Source organism: Atractosteus spatula, chromosome 1 (genome assembly GCF_055471065.1).
Source record: "Atractosteus spatula isolate fAtrSpa1 chromosome 1, fAtrSpa1.hap1, whole genome shotgun sequence".
In the NCBI taxonomy this organism is placed as follows: domain Eukaryota; kingdom Metazoa; phylum Chordata; class Actinopteri; order Semionotiformes; family Lepisosteidae; genus Atractosteus; species Atractosteus spatula.
This window is the reverse complement of record NC_142706.1, coordinates 64,571,905-64,592,837: the sequence shown is the minus strand read 5'-3', so window position 1 is coordinate 64,592,837 and position 20,933 is coordinate 64,571,905. Positions and strand designations below refer to the sequence as shown.

Sequence of the window (20,933 nt, the reverse complement as noted above, 5' to 3'; positions counted from 1 at the left end):
TTTGGATGTGGTGGTAATGGCAGGTCAGGAATGATCGACTGGTGTAATGAATGATTTTAGATTTGTAAGAAAAAAAAATGCCTTAACCCATCGAAACACAAATCCCAAATCTGCAGCAACACTCTTTGACCCTCACCCCCTGTAAAACTCGGGAGTGCTTCCGTAACAGCTCTCGAGATTAAAGTTTCATAAGAACCAATTACCCCCAGACAGAAGTGACCTCTCTGCCATAATCTCTGAACCTGGCTGGACCACTGGGCACGAGTCTCCGGCCTGCACCAGAGCCGGTCGCGACAAGGGGGGGCCGAGTAAGCAATAGCATACCAGGCTCACCGGCTCCAGCACTGCCCTTCAGGGGCGCAGGTGCTGAACATCGGGGTACCAGAAACGTTCTGAGGCAGGAATTAAAGGAGACGCCAAAAGCCCGTCACAGTATTCTCATCACAGCGCGTCCTTTAGAAAAGCAGCAGAGTTCAAATTCAGGCAGGGCGACGCCTCGCGTCAAAAAAGACACAAGGCTTCCCTTACAAAAGGAGTACAAAGACTTAAAGGGAATTTACCTAAAATCTAAAGATTTAAATAAATAAAGTCCCTTTATTGATTTGTATGGTGCCTTTCATGCCAGAGTCAGCTGTGGTGCGGTGCAGTAAAGCATGGAGCGAGCATAGCAGCCCTACAGGAAACTGTAGTAAAAGTCAGTAAGGAAGTACAGTAACAGCGCAGGACTGTCAGGGAGAACTCGGGGTGAGGAACAGTATCAGTGTGCAACAGTCCTGCTACATGAGTTCATAAGGTCTTTGCAGAGCCCAGAGATTTAGTGTGAGTGGTGATTCTAAATGGTCAGGTTCTTCTGGGAACAATATCATAAGACTCCATTCTTGTTAGTCTCACCTCTACTATTCTTGCAAAAAATGCTATTAAAAGCACTGTAAGTTTCAACACAAAATCAGCTTGTGCAAAACCCAGGTGAGGAATAATCAAACCTTCACCTCCGTTCACTTTCCTCAAAACCCTGCTGCAGATCAGCTCCCACAGGATGTTAGGAGTATTCATTTATTGTCCAAATCATCCTTCCTTCTCCGAGTCCGGGGGCAGCCCGGGCAGGTTGGCCGGGGTGGGGGTGTGGGATTAAAAGGGCTCATTGTTAAGGGCTCCTGCAGCTTGTCTTGTGACCCCCCTCGCGCAGCTCTGTCAGGGCTGTGTGACACAAGAGCTCACACACAAGAGCTCCTGAGCCGAGCGCTTTGTGAGGAGGCCTACCAGCATTCGTGGTTGTATTCATCAAGCACATGAGCAGCTCAGTGATGCTGCAGGCAGGGGCTTGGGTGCCTCAGTCTTGTTACACGTCAGTTTGTAAGGTCTGTGCAAAGCCCAGGAATTCAGGGAAAGAATTTCTTAAAGTTCAAGTTCTTCTGTTCACACTGTCCTATGACACAGCATTTTTGTAAAATGACCTCGTTATAACTATATATATACAAATAACTATTATGAGCCCTGTTAGTTTCAACATAAAGTATTCAGAAACTGTTTCTTTGGATCTGAATTTTAATCCTCAAGGACACCAAGTCTGCAGGTAATAATAGCAGAGAAATGCACCATTTTTCTCTTGGTCTTCGTTAGGTCTTTGGCGAAGTGTCACGCGATTTTGGAGTGCGACACTGACACGCGTCCCCCGGTCACTGCTTCCTGTCCGACTCTGCGGAACCCTCTTCAGGGCACATGTTTTCTAGGGGGCAGCTGGCGAGCATGGCGCAGGTCTCGGAGGAGCAGAGAAGGGCACACAGCATGTGTGATGGCTCTGGCAGCAGAGACTGGAAACGGGGTTGTTACAGACATCATCCCTGCAGCACACCCCTGCCACAGCCCACTATAGTGAGATTTAAACAGGACAAATGAGCAATCTGACTTTGAGCAATCTGCAGTCTACCGATCTTTCCAAAAATGTTAAATGTGTCACTTTTTAAAAAAAATACTATACTAAAGCACATGTGGACCAGAGTTTCTAACCAGTGTCCCAGTATGCTGACATGACAGTGTGCTGTTGGAGGCTGAATGAGATGGGCACATTAAAAATCTCCTGGTGTTTTTCCTTACCATGGGGTGTGAACCCTGGTGTCCTGGCCTAATTCCGCTCTGGGATTGTAGAGTCTGACCGCACTCCAGTTCCCCCTAACCCAGCTGCTGAAGCCGTTTCTGACCTGCTGTACAGCTGGGCTGCTGTGTGTCACCCAGGTGGAGCTGCTGATGAGTCCTGTCTTTTGGGATGAAGACATAATGGAAATAATAATAATGATAATAATAATAATAAAATACTTTATTTTATATAGTGCCTTTAAAGGTGGCTTCTCAAAGCGCTTTACAGAATGACAACAACAATAAATAAAAAGAATACACAAGATAAAACACAATTACAATATATAGAGGAGACATGGAAGGTGGTACTAAGAAAAGCAGAGGGGTGAAGAATGGAACCAGTTCAGTAAAGGCTTTTCTGAAGAAGAGGGTTTTGAGTCTGGATTTGAAGGAGTTTAGAGAAGGTGACTCTCTGATATCCTTGGGGAGAGAGTTCCAGAGCTTGGGGGCATAACAGGAGAAGGCCCTGTCACCCATAGAGTGTAGATGGGCTTGGGGGACAGTAAGGAGAGCAGAATTAGAAGGTTGCGAGGTGGGGAGTAGGGCGATAATAGTTCAGACAGGTACTGAGGTGCCAAGACATGTAGATTTTAAAATCTACACGGAATTTGACCGGAAGCCAGTGCAAGGACTCCAGGATAGGAGTAATGTGATCATTTGCACTAGACCTGGTCAGGATTTTGGCTGCTGAGTTTTGGACATATTGCAGTTTGTTCAGAGTAGATTTAGATACCCCAGCGAGTAGAGCATTACAGTAGTCAATTCGAGAGAACACAAATGCGTTGATCAGCTTTTCAGCCACAGTTAATGATAGCACAGGGCATAGTCTAGCGATATTTCTAAGGTGAAAAAAAGATGTTTTGACAGTATGCTGCACATGTGGGTCGAATTTTAAGCCAGAATCGAATATAACCCCAAGGTTTTTCAATTTTGATTGAAGCTCAAGTACAGAACCATCTAGAGATAGGGTTACAGGACTGGCTTTACAAAGTTGATGGGAGGTGCCAATAAGCATGACTTCAGTCTTGTCGCAGTTAGGATGAGGGAAGTTTTGAGTCATCCAAATTTTTATGTCAGAGATGCAATTAGATAGAATAGAGACAGCCACATCAATGTCAGGTTTGGTATGGATGTATATTTGAGTATCGTCAGCGTAAAAATGAAAGCTGAGGCCATGTGATCTTAAAAGCTGACCAAGTGGGAACATGTAAATGCTGAAGAGCAAGGGGCCCAGTATTGAGCCCTGAGGAACACCAGACTTAACAAGACCAATTTCAGACCTGAAATATTATTATTATTTTCATTCAAAATGGACCCAGAAGAAAAGGTGCTGCCTGTATGTGCATGTAGGGATATGCATGTGTATGTGTGTATGTATGCACTTGTGTGTATGTGCATGTGTATGCACGTGAGTGTGTGTATGCTTGTGAATATGTATGCTTGTGTACATGCACGTGTATATACGTGAATGTGCATGTGCGTGTGCGTGTGTGCATGTATGTGCATATGTATCTAAGTGTGTGTGAACGTGTATATATACATATGTGTACTGTATGTCTGTAGGTGTCCTGTTTGTGCGTGTGTGTGTATGCGTGAAGGTACTTGTGTGTGTACATGTGTGTGCGTTTGTGTGTTTGCACATGTATCTGTGTGTGTATGTACATGTGTGTAGTGTATGTGTGTATATATGTGTATATACTTGAATGTGCATGTATGTGTATGTTGATGTGTATGTACGTGTGTGTGTGTATGTGCGTATGTGAGTGTATATGTGTGTGTGCGTGTGGGAGTGTATATATGTGTGTGTGTCAGTGTATACTCTATGAGTGTGAGTGTATATGTGTGTGTATGTACGTGTGTGTATGTGTGGGTGTGAGTGTGTGAGTGTATATGCATGTGTGTGCATGTGTGAGTGTATATGCATGTGTGTTAGTGTGTATGCGTGTGTGTGCATGTGTGAATGTATATGCGTGTGTATGTGTGTGTGAGTGTGTATGCGTGTGTGTGCATGTGTGAGTGTATATGCGCATGTGTGTGCATGTGTGAGTGTATATGCGTGTGTATGTGCGTGTGTGTGTGTGCATGTGTGAGTGTATATGCATGTGTGTTAGTGTGTATGCGTGTGTGTGCATGTGTGAATGTATATGCATGTGTATGTGTGTGTGAGTGTGTATGCTTGTGTGTGTGCATGTGTGAGTGTATATGCGTGTGTGTGTGCATGTGTGAGTGTATATGCGTGTGTATGTGTGTGTGAGTGTGTATGCGTGTGTGTGTCAGTGTATACTGTATGTGTGTGAGTGCATATGCGTGTGCATGTGTGTGAGTGTGTGTGTGTGCATGTGTGAGTGTATATGCGTGTGTATGTGCGTGTGTGTTTCAGTGCAGGTGCTCATGTGAGAAGCAGGGATGTCCTGAGGCTGACAGTCCAGTGAGCTCAGCAGTGAGAGGCGGGTTTATGCTAAGGAGCTCAGTGGAGCCCTTTTTAAAGAGACGCTGACACTCTGGTTCAGTCTCTTCGGCAATTCGGCAGGGTCCCCTGGATTTGAGAGGAACGAAAACTTTTTTGAGGAGAAGAGCAGAAAAACTCAGGCCCAGGATGCGGAATTGTCTGCTGGTGCTGGCGGCGGCTGTCCTCACCGTGGTCTCAGCTCACCGCGAACGTAAGTCTGTCCAACAGCCTCTGTCCAGCCCGACCCTGGACAGGGACTCCCCGTGCTACTGTACTGCCTCTTTGTACATGGTTTTGGTCAATTTCTGTTTTTTATCTTGCTAAGGTTTAATGTTTTTAGTATAAGTTTACAGAAATGTTGGATCAAAAGAGAAAAATAGAACTAAACTGTAAAGCGAAAATCTCAAAGCTCCTTACACATGATTGGGAGTTTTAAGTTTTTCTTATAAGAGCAGGGACTGGTTGCTTGTCTCATATCTCCAGACACTGCTGGTAAAGTTCTCTCTTTGAGAGACATGGCTATGTATCAGCCAAGTGGTTTTTCAAACCTATACCCCTGTTATTGGATTAAAAAAATATAACTTTTTCATCCACCTGTTTGTTAAAAGATTATTCAGAATTATTGTCCTAAATAAGAAGAAGCAAATACAGGGTTGTCTTTTGATTGTAAATGCAGCTGCAAGCATTTGATAACGGGGACATTAAAGACAGCTGTCATTAGAATCCTAAAGCTCTGTTTTACCGTTATTCTGTTTTTAACGGAAAATTCACAAAACACATTAAAAGCTTTAATTGTTTTTCTCTAAGGACCAAGATTATCTGCATCCCACAAGCACTCCAGTGCAAATTCTAAATCTGTCTGAAATTCTGTCTGAATAATATCCACCCATAGACTTCCCTTTGCTCAATTTGTACATGCTTGCAAATTTTCAGTTGCATAGTGTTTGTACTAACAGCCATTCTTCCAAGCCTCTGTGGCCTGATATTCCAGGATTTCTTCTGTCTGCAAGTCTCGGTAGAGACCCCCCGCTTTAAAATAAGGTTGATCGAACACGCGGAACAGCGCCCGGACGGCTCATGTCGATAACGCGATATTAAAAGCAGTAAAGAATGAACAGCAGTGATGATGATGGCAGCAGCTGCTGTGATTGAGTGATTTTTAGAGAACAGGCTCTTCTTTGCCCCCTCAGGTGCAGTATAGGTTGTTAATCTGCGCCACACCCTGGTCTGTACTGTGAGAGAAAATCTCTGAGCTTTTATTGGGTTCAGCAGAGACTAGTGTGAATGAATGTATAAGGGCTGATAATACATAATCAGCAGTTCAAGACAAACCAACAGACAGCCTCTGGCAGTCACTGGCCTTTTCTAACATCCCTCATCCCTATTGACTGAACCACGTCTGTGACGTCCGTCCATCCATTTTCTAAGCACTGTATCCAGAACAGGGCTGCAGGGGGAGCTGGAGCCTATCCCGGCGAGCATCGGGCACAAGGCAGGGTACATCCCGGATGGGACGCCCATCCATCGCGGGACACACACAGAGGCACAGACGCGCACACACTCACGCCAGGACCGGTTTACCCAGAAGCCAATTAACCTACCAGTATGTCTCTGCACTGCGGGAGGAACCGTAGCACCCAGAGGAAACCCACACAGACGCAGGGAGAACATGCAGACTCCACACAGACAGCACCCCAGGTCTGGAATTGAACCCAGGGCCCCAGCGCTGTGAGGCAGCTGTGCTCACCACCGTGCCATCCGTAGCACATCAGGCCAAACTTTCCAAACTCAAGTTCATATTCAAATTCAAACATCTGTATTGGCATGGCCAGTAAGTTACAGTGTTGCCAAAGGATATACACTCAATACCACATCTACATACACTTATAATGCAAATAGATCAAAGGACATCTACATACTTACACATAACACTCTCCATCTGTCCTGGTAGGGGTGCAGAAATGCTTGGGCCTGAGGTCAGCAGGAGTGGGTGAAGTGATTGGAATAAACCTGGCACGGCACAGGGAAGGGACACAGGCCAGAGGGACTCGGACCCAGGGCACCAGTGTCCGATAGTCAGGGGGAATGACTGGCCATTCACTGGCTGCTTTTCGCCATTTATTCTTTAATAGAAGCAATGAAGGCTAACAGTTCGTAACCAACACCTGCTGGAGAAAGAGTACGCTTGTAAAAGTAGTGACTTTTAATAGTGACTATTTCCCCTGCAGATGCTAAAAAAGAGTATGTCTATTCCAGACCTGATCCAGGAGAGCACCAGTCCAGCAGGATTCCATTGAATCTCGCATTTCTAGAGACGTGAAACAACTTAATTGCAATTAATTAAGCAGGTGTATAAGCAGGTAGTGTTTGCACAGAAATTGATGTGCAGTCCTTGTTCCCGTACTGTAGATGGTTTAGAAACGTGGATGCCTGGCTTTCCTGCGCTCATCAGAGCACAGGCCGAGCCCAGATGTCGCCGGTTCGAGTCTGAGCCTGTGCGCTGATCTGACCGGGACTGGGGCTCGCCAGTCGACAGTGCCCTGCGGCAGGGGGGCAGGACCAGGGTGCCCCCGAAGGCCAGCTGGCTGTGATGTCCGCCCCCCCAGGCGCCACTCGCTGGCGCCCTCACTGGGAATTCGGATCAGAAGAGGGCAGGGAGTAGTCCCACTGTCCCGGGACAGGAGAGGGCAGGCACAGCGACGAGCCAAGCTTGGGAACTAACTGCCAGTTTTTGCCAGGATAACAAGGAAAAACAGAGAATAATCCGTATTTTAAAAACGAAAAAAAAACTGCTTTCACTCCCCCTGTCAAGTAAGTGACCCTGGTCGTCTGCACTCTGAGTGTTAGCCAAGGGGTAAGGCAGCAAAATAATTTCCTGCTGGCAACTTCAGAAAGACATTTTAATTCAGGTTGAATTATTCGGTACCTCTGGAGTAAACGCGTGCGTATAAAAGGCTCCGGGTCTTACAGGACTCACGGAGCTCTGCACTGGGTGCTGCACACAGGCAGTTAAGGTTTATGGAAAAAGGCGCAATTTCAGGGATCAAAACTTCGACCCAGACAGCCTCTTCCTAAACCGAATCAGTTTTGCTTTTCTTAGCCATTACGAATACAAGAGGGATCTTGTGTCCTTTGACGGGGCGTAGCTTGAGAGTTCAGAAGCAATTAGCAAATTACTATAACATCAGTGAGCATGGCTAATGAATTTAGTCCTGGGTTTCTTTCCAGAACTAAATATCCGAGTGAAGCCTGCCAGACTGAGTTCCATTATACACAACAAAAAGATTTCAATACCATTCTAGAGAACCGTGGCCCGAATATTTTAGCAAAGTAACAAACTAGTGACTATAAAAAAACAAAGTATAACACCGAGATCATTGTTCACATGTGCTGATCTGCAGTGACAAAGAATTCTCCTGCCTGCTCCCTTGCAGCCAAGTGGTTCTTTAGTTTGGCTTTGTTTTTGCAGCTGTAGGTTTGCTGGGATTGTTGTTTTTCATAAGAAACTCCAACAAGGTGACGCTCAAAAGTCACTGACTGCACTGAGCCCTCAGCTGCTAACCAGCCGCTATCCCACAATCCATCTCTGCAAGAATTACCCAGACACCATCATGGCAGGCCTGTCCACACTGCTGAGACTCCTCTCTGGGGCGTCCAGGGTGGGTTAAATTAACTAAGACCTGCAGTTTAGCCCAGGAGCATGAGAGGGATGAACAGGACAGCTGAGTCCTATTTAACCAAAGGCCATCGCTACTGTCCTATAACTGCGCCCTCTGTTGGCTGCCCTGTGAAATGCACCATAGGTTCTGAATGCTAACACTCAGCTGTAGAGACACCATCACTAGTGCACTACAGCTGAGCACAGCACAGCCCTTTTTACAGAAACCGTTAATGGTCTAACGTCTAGTTTAATAAGCATTAAGAATATTAAGCAAGACGGGGACAACCAGCTGATTTTCGGCCTCAATGGAAGGAGAGATATGTCCAGAGATACCTCTCTGCTCTCTGTCTCTGGGCTGTGTGGACAAACACCCAGCTCATCCCAGAGATCGCGGAGCCTGGAGTTCGAAAGGCTCGCTCCTTCCCAGAGCCGGGCTGCTGGATTAGGGCTTTAGCGGAGGCTCATCTGACAGTCACATGAAAGGGATTGAGGGGGATTGAGGGGGCCATGTGACTCAGTGCCTGGAACCCCTCCGCTCCTCCTCCTGCTCCTCAGGGCAGGCAGCTGAGCACAGGACTGATCATGTGAAGAAACGTGGGGTCACAGCAGGGGTTGGGGAGCTGGGTGGAGGTGTGGGGAGAGGCGAAGAGGGAGGCTTTGAGCAGCAGTCTTCGCTCTGGATGTCAAGTGCTTTTGGCAAAAGAGCTTGGAGGAGAATGGGGCTCTACAGCGCGCCCAGTCAAGCACAGAGCCTGGCCCAGCCCTCGCTAACAGAGAGATCCACACGTCTGGCAACCCAGGATCTGACCAGTGAGAAAAATGCCCTTTTTCAGCAGCCAAGCCGGTGTTAGATATTTTCTTAAAACGATTAGGAAACTAAAAACCTTCAAAAATGTGAAGCTGGTTCAATTAAGCTCAAGCACAATAAGCACTAGGAGACTCTCCTATTCTGAAGGCTGGAGAGCTGCCCAGATTCCTGTGAGCTGCTGTTCCCAGAAAACACAGGTCCATTGGCTTTTCCGAGTTTTATACCAGCCGGGTTCAGAGCCTTGAGCTGCTGTCCTACCTGCAGGTCTCCACCTCTTCTAGATCCATGCATCCGAGGAAGGGTGAGCTCTTCTGCAGTTTTCATCCCAGCTGGGAGCAAGATCCAAGTTAAAAGATCCAAACTTAAGAAAAGGCAGACAGCAGGTGTGCAATTCAGCTCTGAATCCACTTTTCAGCACTGCCGTTGTGACGAAGTCCGTGAGCAAAAACTGTTTTGTTTATGGTCTCAGGAAATCCAGCTGAAAAGAAAATACTTTCTCTGCTGGTCAAAGGGGTGAGTTAAGGGTTTGTCTGGAGAATAGTTCAGTTAGTTTCATTTTTAGAGTCCAATCCGTGTGTGTCTTCCACCAGATCTGAGAGGTTTCCCAGTTAACTGCTACCTGAACTTATCCCTGCATAAAGGATGAGAGCAGAGGCTCTTTAATAACATGACTGTCTTCTCTCTCAAGCACTGAGGGGTTCCGAAGGCTTCATCCGGTACCGCTCCTGGAACTCCAGAATGTATCCGATGTGGAAACAGGGAGACCATCACAGCAGAAACTGCTGGACAGGTGGGAGCACGGCGCATGCATCTGATTTCAAAGAACTCATGTTCGCACACAATAAAGCACGTCTTTCTTTCTCTTTCCACTAACTCAGCAGTATAAAAGAGAACATTAGTGCTCTAGGGACAGATATGCGCATTCAATAAATCAGGCTTTGCTTTTAACCTGTCTTCTTTTGAGCTCTCAAATTCAAATTTAATTTGGGAGAGCTTTACTGGCATGACTGATGAGTTACAGTGTTACAGAAAGTGCATCTCTGTCTCTGTTTCTCCCTGCTGGCGATGGAGCACAGCCTGTCCTCTCTGGGCAGCCAGATCTATCTGTGTCCAGTTTCTATGGCCAGGCTGTGATCACTGAGCCTGTCCTCTCTGGGCAGCCAGATCTATCTGTGTCCAGTTTCTATGGCCAGGCTGTGATCACTGAGCCTGTCCTCTCTGGGCAGCCAGCTCTGCCTGTGTCCAGTTTCTATGGCCAGGCTGTGTGAGCCTCTCCTCTCTGGACAGCCAGGTCTGCCTGTGTCCCGTTCATATGAAGAGGCTGTGATCACTGATCCTACACTTTGTCAGGGTGTGTAGGATCAGACTGTGCGCTCTGTTGAGATAACATGTGACACCCCTTCCTCTGCATGGTCCAGTTCTCCTCCAAACTCAGTTTGCTCTGTCGCCAGGCGGAGACGTGACCTTCAACATCATTAACGACAGCCCGACCCTGACTGGAGCCAAGGTCTCCTTCAACATCGAGATCCGCTTCCCAGGCAACCAGACCGTGCTGCCGGATGGCCAGGTCGTGTGGGCTGAGAACTGCACCATTAACGGTGAGCTCTTCCCCGCTCTGCAGCTCGCGCCCCCTGCAATACTGTTCGTACCTCAGGACCTGGGCGTGTCTGTGTGGGTGTGTCTGTACATGGGCATGTCCATGTGTGGGCGTGACTTGCACAAGCATATGTGGGCGTGTCTGTATGTGGGTGTATCTGTATGGGTGTGTCTATACATGGGCATGTCCATGTGTGGGCACGTTTGTATGTGGGTGTGGATCTGCCTGGACAGGTGTGGGGGCGTGTCTATAAATGGGCATGTCCATCTATGGGCGTGACTATATATGGGCATGTCTGTATGCAGGCGTGACTTGCACAAGCATGTGTGGGTGTGTCGGTATGTGGGCATGTCTGTGTGTGGCAGCAGTGTGATAATTCGCAGGGGAAGCAAATAAGTGTTGCGCTGTGCCATTTCCTGTCCTTTTCCCTGCCCAGTCTGTCATTTGCAGTCACAGCTAAGTCTTCCAGGAAAAGCAGCTTAACTCATAAACAGGAAATACAGGGGAAACAAAGTAGTGTTGCACTGTGCTGTGTTTTCTGGCGACGAATAAGTAGGGATGTGCAGCAGTGCAAGAATGATAAACTTCCAGAGATCAAATGCAGTTAGAAAATGTCCTTTTTCTGTGTTGTCTAGTGTGGAGAGGCCAGCAGGAACACTGTTGGTCAGAAATGGAACATGCAGGAGAGCATGAGTTAAATAAAACACTTCCCTTTTCTGCACTCTGTCTGTTTAGGGACTCACTTCCGGAAAGGAGAGGCTGTGTATCCAGACCATAATTCCTCAGAGGTATGGAACGGTACCTTTCCAGATGGGACCCCCTTTCCCAGGAACTCCGACAAGAAGCCCAGATTCGTGTTTGTGTGGAAGACTTGGGGTAAGAAATCTGACCCAGCCCTACAGCTCAACCCCTCCACAACCTCAGACCATCGATTCTGCAGATACCGTCTGTCGCAGTCGCTGGACATGATTGTCATGTCGCACTGTTGTGTTGGGCCTCTGCTGGAAATCCAGTCTCTCCTGGATGATGATAAATGCTTGAATGCAATCGGATAATAAAGTTTGAATTGAAACATTGGGTCTGGAGGAGAAGACATTTAAAGGGGTGGAACTGTGGAGGTCAAGTGGACATTTCAGAGCTTCGCACTTGAGCCACAGGTAGCATACTCATCCAGTCAATCCCATTCATTTCCTTGACGTACATTTGCAGAGTTGGGGAGAGCAATATAATTTACTTGCAGTCCACTTATTTTTTAAAGTCTAGTAGGTTTTTCTTTGCTTGTAAAATATCACGTTGCGCGCAAGTGAGGCAGCTGTCTGATGATTGTGCTCCTCTGCGTACTGCTGGAAGATGCCCATGTGTCTGTGTCTATGTCCCAGGACGGTACTGGCAGGTAGCCGGCGGCCCCTCTTCCTCCCTCACCATCGGCACAGGCAATGTTCCCCTGGGCTCCTACAACATGGAGGTGGTGATCTTCCACTGCCGCGGCAAGGACAAGTTCATACCCCTGGGGTACGCCTCCAGCCAGTTCTCCATCACAGGTAAGGGTCCGAGCGCCCAGCCACAGAGCAGTCAGCCTGGATACAGACCAGTCCGGGTGATCTTCCCATTGTAAGAAGTCAGCAGGTCAGCAGAAACTTTCTGTGGCTCTTGCACATCGAGACATTGCACAGTGTCTCAGTGCCACAGGGCCGGTGCCTCTAGACACCCCGCTCACCAGCTGCGCACGCACAGTGCCCTGAGTGTGACCACAGGGCCGGTGCCACTAGACACCCCGCTCACCAGCTGCGCACGCACAGTGCCCTGAGTGTGGCCACAGGGCCGGTGCCACTAGACACCCCGCTCACCAGCTGCGCACGCACAGTGCCCTGAGTGTGACCACAGGGCCAGTGCCACTAGACACCCCACTCACCAGCTGCACACGCTGCACACGCACAGTGCCCTGAGTGTGACCACAGGGCCGGTGCCACTAGACACCCCGCTCACCAGCTGCGCACGCACAGTGCCCTGAGTGTGACCACAGGGCCAGTGCCACTAGACACCCCGCTCACCAGCTGCACATGACCACCCCTTGCCTTGAGTGAAGTACTGACCACTGCTTGTCCAGCTGCCCCTGCATCATCTTTAAACCCCTAAGACAATGAGAAAGGGAGAGATTTATATTTGATACTAAAAATCGGTGAATCCATGAAGTGATGTACTGTACTTTGTTTCACCGGACAGGAAGATGCTTAAGCAAGGTCTTACATACAGCTGAGGCCCTTAGTGGGCTAATAGAGAGCTTGAGCCAGCAGCTATATCGCCCTGCAACAACTGGCAGCCCATTGAAGCTCAGCAGGTGTGAGCCTAGTCAGTACCTGGATGGGAGACCTCCTGGGAAAGACTAAGATTGCTGCTGGAAGAGGTGTAAGTGGGGCCAGCAGGGGGCGCTCACCCTGCGGTCTGTGTGGGTCCTAAAGCCCCGGACACTATTCTGCAAAAAAAGGTCCCATCCTTCAGATGAGATGTAAAACCGAGGTCCTGACTCTCTGTGGTCATTAAAAATCCCGGAGTGTTTTTCGAAAATAGTAGGGGTGTAACCCTGCTGTCCTGGCCTTTACCAATCATGGCCTCCTAATAATCCCCATCTCTGAACTGGCTTCATCACTCTGCTCTCCTCCCCACTGAGAGCTGGTGTGTGGTGAGCAGACTGGCGCACTCTGGCTGCCATCGTATCATCCAGGTGAGGGTTACACATTGGTGGTGGTGGTGGGATTCCCCATGACCTGTAAAGTACTTTGAGTGGAGTGCCTTTTAGAAGTGTAAGGATGAATTAATATTTGACGCTGGGCTGTGGTCCCAGTGGAGTTTCCAGTCAGTACGCCTGAACGATGGGACCTGCTGATGATCGCCTCCTGTCTCCGGCAGATCAGATCCCGTTTGCCGTGTCCCTGTCCCAGATGAATGATCTGAACCAGTCCGACAGCAGCTTCATCCAGAACCGGGCCATCGCCTTCACCGTCACCCTGCACGACCCCAGCCAGTACCTGCAGGCCGCCGACATCTCCTTCAACTGGGACTTCGGCGATAACAGCGGCGCCCTGATCTCCCGCGAGCTCACGGTCACCCACACCTACCTCACGCCCGGCTCCTTCCAACCGCAGGTGGTCCTGCAGGCCACCATCCCCAACGTGGGCTGTGGCACCTCTGCGGCGCCCACCTCCTCTCCAGAGGGGGGCTCCACCGGTGAGCTGGGAGGGGGGGGATGTGTCACTGTGTTGTAGGACGTCTCCTTCTCCTTCCAATTCATTCAGAGGTTTTTCCACCATTTTCATCTCCTGTAAAACTAGGAGCTGGTCTAGAAGTAAGCAAACAGCAGCTGGCACCACTGCAGACAGCAAGAGGAACAGAGATTTAAACTGCTTTGAAAACATTTGGAACATCAGAGAAGCTAACAGATGAGAGAGCGCCAGTGCTTTGTTGCTTGTCACAGACTTTATTTTACGTTTTGAGGAAGATAGACTTCACAAGGCAATGTGGCGTCCCACTGGCACATGAATCTTATCAAGCTTTTTTCCCCAGGCATCTGCTGCAACAACATGGCTGAGCAGCTTGTTCCAGACACCCACAACCCTTTGTGCAAATTTTTCATTTGTGTCCTCTGCAGTTTCCTCATGGATCCCATAGTTTTACGAGGTTTAAATTAAAAAAGGTCATGAAGGAGAACCAGTCATGTCTAATTCCATGCTCAAAATTGGAAAGAAGAGACACAACATTTCGGGTGTCGAGCCCTAATTCTAACCCCTCCTCCTGTCCTCTCCTCTTTGTCTCACCAGCCCCAGCTGACCCATCGGCTTCTCCAGCTGCTGTGACAGTTAACTCTCCCACTGCTGTCAACATTGATCTGGCTGTGCCTGTCTCCCCCGGCGACGACATCGCCCTGGCTGCATCTGCGCAACCGGCAGAAACACCTGTGGAGGGAGAAGCAGCTGCCTCAGCTGCCCCGGCTGCCACTCCAGTCGTTTCAGCAGCTGCGCCAGCTACACAGGACCCAACTCTTCCAGCTGCCTCGGCTGCTACAGCTGCACCACCTGCTCCAGCAAACACAGTCCTGCTCGAGGGCACAGTGGCCCTGGCTGCCTCAGTGGAGGCGGGAGCCTCTGTCACACCAGCAGCCGCAGGAGAGGCAGTCCAGACAGCGAGCCCGGAGATGGCAGGTGAGACTGGGTGGCATTACTGACAGCATCTCCACTCCACGTGCTTTTCAGTGTCTACCTGAGGAGATTCTGTTACAGGTGTTGCACAGCCATTTGCTAAGCCAGATATTTTAAAAAGCCCCTGACTGAAGGTATCTCAGTGCTCTAATGGTTGGGGGTACTGAGGCTATTATCAGCACAACACAGATGAACATGCCCACTGTAATGGGCTTCAGAGCACCATGTGGCACTTTGCTTCCTCTACACCCTTTATAAGCAAGTATGATCAGGCCGTGTCATTGCCGAGGTGTGTAGACACTGTGGCACACAGCCAGGATCAGATACGATTCCAACAGCTGTGCTCCTCTGATCGCGCGCTGCAATGACCACCCTGTCACTCCTCAGTTGCCCCGGCTGCCTCTGCCACAGTGCTGGCAGAGGGGGGGATCCAGGCAGTGACTGGCACGGGGGCGGAGGACGTGGTTGTGGTGGTGGCCAAGCGCCAGGCTCCAGAGACTCCCGCCAACGGCTGCTTCATCTACCGCTACGGCTCCTTCTCCACCAGCGTGGACGTTATCCGTGAGTCAGGGGCTGGGGCTCCGTGCGCCAACTGGTCTCTTCGCTATAACACACTGATCTCAGCTATACTGATACTATAACACACTGATCTCTGCTGTACCTATAGTATAACACACTGATCTCAGCTGTACCTATAGTATAACACACTGATCTCTGCTGTACCAGTCCTACAACACACTGATCTCTGCTTACCAATCCTATAACATGCTGATCTCTGCTGTACCGATAATATAACACACAGAACTCTGCTCTATCAGTCCTATAACATGCTGATCTCTGCTGTACCAGTACTATAACACACTGATCTCAGCTGTACCAACACTATAACACACTGATCTCGGCTGTACCAACACTATAACACACTGATCTTGGCTATAACACACTGATCTCAGCTGTACCAACACTATAACACACTGATCTTGGCTGTATCAACATTATAACACACTGATCTTGGCTATAACACACTGATCTCAGCTGACCAACACTATAACACACTGATCTCGGCTGTACCAATACCATAATAGTCCAGTCTCCCCTATATCCAGTACTACACTATTAACTCCATTCTCAGACTGCTCTAGACCGTCATCACCTCTCAACAACAAGAACACCCCCATTGTCAGCTCTCTCCCACTAAACTTTCCATTCTCAGATGTCCAAACTGAACTTACAAAGACCTGATAGGACAGTGTTACAGCTCAGCATCTTCCCCCATGAAGGCTTTCCGTGGTACAAGCTAACAAGACGTGGGCAAGCTTGATGAGGCACACAGAGCACTGGGCAGCAGAGAGGCGTATAGTCAAGCACGGGTGCAAACTGACTGCTAGCCTACACATTTAACATGCTCCGGCCTATACATTGCACTCCCCCAGTAACTGAGTGTTACCCTGAGCTGTCCCTGGAGCAAAATGACCTGGCTGTGTTTCTCCTTTCCCAGAGGGCATTGAGAGCGTGAATATTGTGGAGGTGGCCAATGTGGTCCTGGAGCCAGAGGAGGAGCAGAACGCTGTGGACCTCACTGTCACCTGCCAGGGGAGGTGAGGACGTGCCTGGGAGCCTCTCTGTGCTCTTCCTGAGAGTCTCTGCTGTCCCCTGGTGTGTCTCCTGCTCCCCGGTGTGTCTCCTGTTCCCAAGTTCTCCTTTGTTCCCAGTGTCTCCTGTTCCCCAGTGTCTCTCCTTTGTTCCCAGTGTCTCCTGTTCCCCAGTGTCTCATTTGTTCCCAGTGTCTCTCCTTTGCTCCCCAGTGTCTCTCCTTTGTTCCCCAGTGTCTCCTGTTCCCCAGTATCTCCTTTGTTCCCCAGTATCTCCTTTGTTCCCCAATGTCTCTCCTGTCCCCCAGTGTCTCCTGTCCCCAGTGTCTCTCCTGTACCCCAGTGTCTCTCCTGTTTCTCAAGTGTAGGAGGCACCACTTCACAAACCTTGCCTTCATTGCAAGCAGAACCAGTTTTAAAAGATTTCAGTGCCCCTCTTTATGTGAACAGATTTGGGGCTGCCAGTCACCGGCCAGACTGACTCACTAGTTTAACTTTTGGAGGAGATGAAGGAAGTCCAGAGAGACGGACTTCCTATGTCCCACTCCTCCCCTAGACACGCACCTTTCTTTGACCTGCGATCCCAGCATGCACTGGGCATCCTACAGAGGTGGCCTCAGGCAGCGCTGGCAGTGCCCACCCTCCCAGAGCGCTGCACCGAGGAAGCCTGGCATTGGACAGTGGCAGGCGCCTCCAGGCTGGCAGGCGGAGGCCAGGCTCGGGCCTCTCTGCAGGGAGACCGACGCCCCGGCCGTCAGCCCCTCACTCTGACGTCAGCCCCGTCACTCCCTCTCACGCCTCGCCCTTCTCTCCGTCTCTCCGACCCCTCCAGCCTGCCCAACGAGGTCTGCATGGTGGTGTCCGACGCGGACTGCGCCGTGCCCGTGCAGACGGTGTGCAGCGCCGTGCAGCAGCTGCCAGAGTGCCAGCTGATCCTGCGCCAGTTCTTCAACGACACCGGTGTCTTCTGCATCAACGTGACCTTGACCAACAACGTCAGCCTGGCCGCCACCAGCGCCCGCGTCAGCGTCACCACAGGTGCGTGGGAGGGCGCCCCCTGCAGGCCTGACGTGGGAGGCCCCCGGCAGAGCTCTAACTCTGATCCAGCCTGCCGCGGCATCACCCTCGTAAGAGCACGAGAGATGAGAGCAGGTCCGTCTTGCCTGACTTGGTTGCACTGAACAGGATTTGAAGAGGTTCAAGCAGGGAGCTGCGTCAGCATGCGCAGGCTGCAAAGGAACAAGTAAAGGTTTATTCCACGCTGACAAGAGAAGAAAGAAAACACAACGTTTCGGCTGTGGAACCTTCTTCGGGCGCATCAAGTGTGTCAGTTTGTCACACCTGAAGTGGATCCACTTTGTGGACCTTTGTGTTTCTTTTCTTCTCTTTTCAGCGTGGGATAAACCTTTACATCTTCCCGAACAGGCTTTGTTTTCCACGGACTTCCTGCCTGCCTCACAAATTCACCATCACCCTCCTGAACAGTATCTCCCAGGCACTGCTGTTACCAGCTCCACTTGCCCCTAAATCTTTACCGAAGACCAGCAGCTGTTGACTGCTATGTGCACCAGAAGGATGCTACTGTAGGGATGCAGGCAGTCACAGTGTAGTCCAGTGCAGGCTTGAGATGAGTTTAATTGTGATGAAAAAGGACATTTCCAGAGAACGCTGAGACACACAAGATGCATTTCCCACAGTGCCCTGAATCACAAAGGTGTTACAGAGGGTTTTATAGTCCAGCTACTATGAACAGGTGTTCGAGTCACCATTACCAAAATATTTCTACTTCTGGCCCAGTGGCTATTCTTGATAATGTTGATAACAACAGCAGACTGAATGAAGAATTCACTCAAGCCAGATCAGAAGTAATGACCCCAGGCCAGAGTCAGGTTTCTACATTGTCTCAGAAACAAAAAAATTAATATCAGAGGCATTAGGTATTTCTTTTAAACTAAGGAACTGGTATCCCTGCCCCCCACTGGCGACACTGATGCTGCCCAGCTTCTTTACCCACCAGAGGGCACAGCTGTGCCAGCTCCCCGACAGGAGTGCTCCAGATATCCGTGAACAGAGACCACTGTGGGTTTCATGGAGCCCAGCAATGACCGGGACTTGTGTTTCGGTTGCAGGTTCGAGCTCTTCCACTGCTGGCACGGTGGCCGTGGCGCTGGGGATCCTAACAGTCGCCTGTGCAGTGGCGGCAGTAGCTGTGACCTACAGGTGAGGACAACCACAGCATCCCACACCCCAGTGTGCTGTACTGGATCACTACCACCCAGGATGCCGTCCACCACTCACACCACCCAACCCACCCCACCCCATCGCGCCCACCCCAGCCTCAGACCCGGTGTCTTCCTCTCTCCCCACCAGGCGCACCAAGCAGTACCAGCCACTGAGGGAGGACCCCGCGGGCAGCTCCTCGGGCAGCCCCAGAAGGTCCTCGTTTCCCATGCTGCTGTGGAACCTGCTGGGCCGCCAGCCGGCCGGAGAGAGCCGCCCACTGCTGCAGAGCCGGGTGGTCTGAACCGGATCGGAGCCATAACCCCACCTCCCTCTCACCCTCACACGCACACACGCACACACTTACACCCGTGACCCGTTGACATTCAGCACCTCTGTAAGTTTAATTTGAAAATCTGCAGCTCTTCAGACATGTATTCATGTCGGGCAAGTTCTGGGAATACTGCACCAACAATAAGCCAAGATTTAAAAATACCTTAGCACATCTGCTGTTCTGACAAAGTAAATCGGTTACACCTTCAAACATAAGGGGCACTGGCTTTATATAAACCGTCCGCTGCCTGTGTGGAACTGTAATCATTTTCTCCGAAAAGCGAACAATTATTAAATTTCTGTGGGTGTTGTTGCCTCTCGAGGGAAAGATCATTGTTGTGTGTTTTTTAAATAAACAGTTCAAAGCCATTTACTTCTGTACGGCATAATAACACCTGTCCTGTTGCCATTGTCTCTTCAGTCGGTCTCTGAGATAAATACTGATGCCTTGATCTGCAGTGCGGTTGTAATCCTACGCGTATGTCCTTTCTCCGGTGTTCAGTAGACAAACTAACCCCTGCGAACTGAAGTCCTGGCCAGACCCGGCCCTAATAATCTTGATGTGACACCAGGGTTTGTAGCAGAAATAGAACAACGGCAAAACACAGTTTAAAAACGTTAAAATAAGAAAAACACAAAAGTGTTCAGATTACAAAGGCATCGAACCTGGGTGTAACGGGACATCACCTCCGAAACTTGAGCCCAAACCTTGCCGCTCGTCCTTACAGTCTCGCCACTGGGCCCCACATGCCTGTTAATTACACTCACCTCGAGTTTAAGTGGCAGAGACGCTCCAGTTGCGCGTTTGAGTTTGACAAAAAGGCTGAGAATTTAACCCTGTGAAGTAGTAATAGCTTATTTCGGCCGCAAGAGGGCGGGGTTCGCTGGGGAAAAAAGCAGCCACCTCACGTGACGACGGGCGCAGCACAGCAGGAGCGAGACTGGCAGAGCATTGTGGGAATCTGCGCGCACTGGTATAAGAAAAAGCAAACATGCTGGAAACGTTCACTCTGAAATACGTTTTTTTTTAATTCAAGTAATTGTAAAAGTGTCTCTAACACATACCTTGGAATCACAATTTCTGCGGCTGAGCTTCGGAAACCGTATCGGAAACGTCGTTCACACCAGCTGGTTTCTGAATAAACGTTTATTCCAGATAAAAGCATGTTTAGTTTTTCTTGAGTGGTGTACTTCGTTTTTCGCGGTGTGTATTGACAGCTGGTTACACAAGGTTACACAGGGGATAAGGTGAAATACTCGACACCTGAATGTATTGTTCATTTCTTCTCTGTTGTAGATACAGCTGACTTGGTAATGGGTATATATTGTAACGCTTACGGCCGACAGGCACTGTGTAAGATCCGGCGTACCAGAGCAGGTGATATCACCGCCCTTCCCTGTGATAGCAGGACTACAGCTACTGGGCTGTAGAGAGATCTCTCTTTAGCTCACGGGGCTAGGTCGCTGCAGAGAGACGCGGGAGTCCCGGGTTCGAGCCTCAGTCGGGATGGGGCCGACCTAATGCGGCAAGGGCGCCCGCCTGAGCCCCCGTTGCGTTACAATATTTTCATAAGGTGCTGTTGGCCCACTTAGAGCAGACCACCACCTCGTACACCTAGCCAGGACACAGCTTGTTTCTCCCTGGAAAAACTCAGCCTCGTCTCAATTCCTTATACGTATATAGCGCTTTTCTGGACACACCACTCAAAGTGCTTTACAGGTAATGGGGTCTCCCCTCCACCACCTGGATGATGCGACGGCAGCCATAGTGCACCAGAACGCTCATCACACATCAGCTATCAGTGGGGAGGAGAGCAGAGTGATGAAGCCAGTTCAGAGATGGGGATTATTAGGAGGCCACAATTGGTAAGGGCCAATGGGAAATTTGGCCAGGACGCCGGGGTTACACCCCTACTCTTTTCGAGAAACACCCTGGGATTTTTAATG

At 49.6% G+C, this 20,933-nt stretch overlaps 1 protein-coding gene across 1 annotated transcript; it reads left to right on the top strand.

The window, feature by feature from the left end:
• Nucleotides 1-4,717: 4,717 nt before the first annotated feature.
• On the top strand, nucleotides 4,718-20,148 carry pmela (premelanosome protein a). Its single transcript, XM_088915287.1, has 12 exons — nucleotides 4,718-4,793; nucleotides 9,740-9,841; nucleotides 10,503-10,649; nucleotides 11,384-11,524; nucleotides 12,028-12,189; nucleotides 13,556-13,873; nucleotides 14,464-14,844; nucleotides 15,229-15,402; nucleotides 16,340-16,439; nucleotides 17,266-17,471; nucleotides 18,563-18,653; nucleotides 18,804-20,148. Exons 1-12 carry the CDS (start codon nucleotides 4,730-4,732, stop codon nucleotides 18,955-18,957), a joined length of 2,040 nt encoding a protein of 679 aa, XP_088771413.1. The 5' UTR covers nucleotides 4,718-4,729; the 3' UTR covers nucleotides 18,958-20,148.
• The last annotated feature ends 785 nt before the right edge of the window (nucleotides 20,149-20,933 follow it).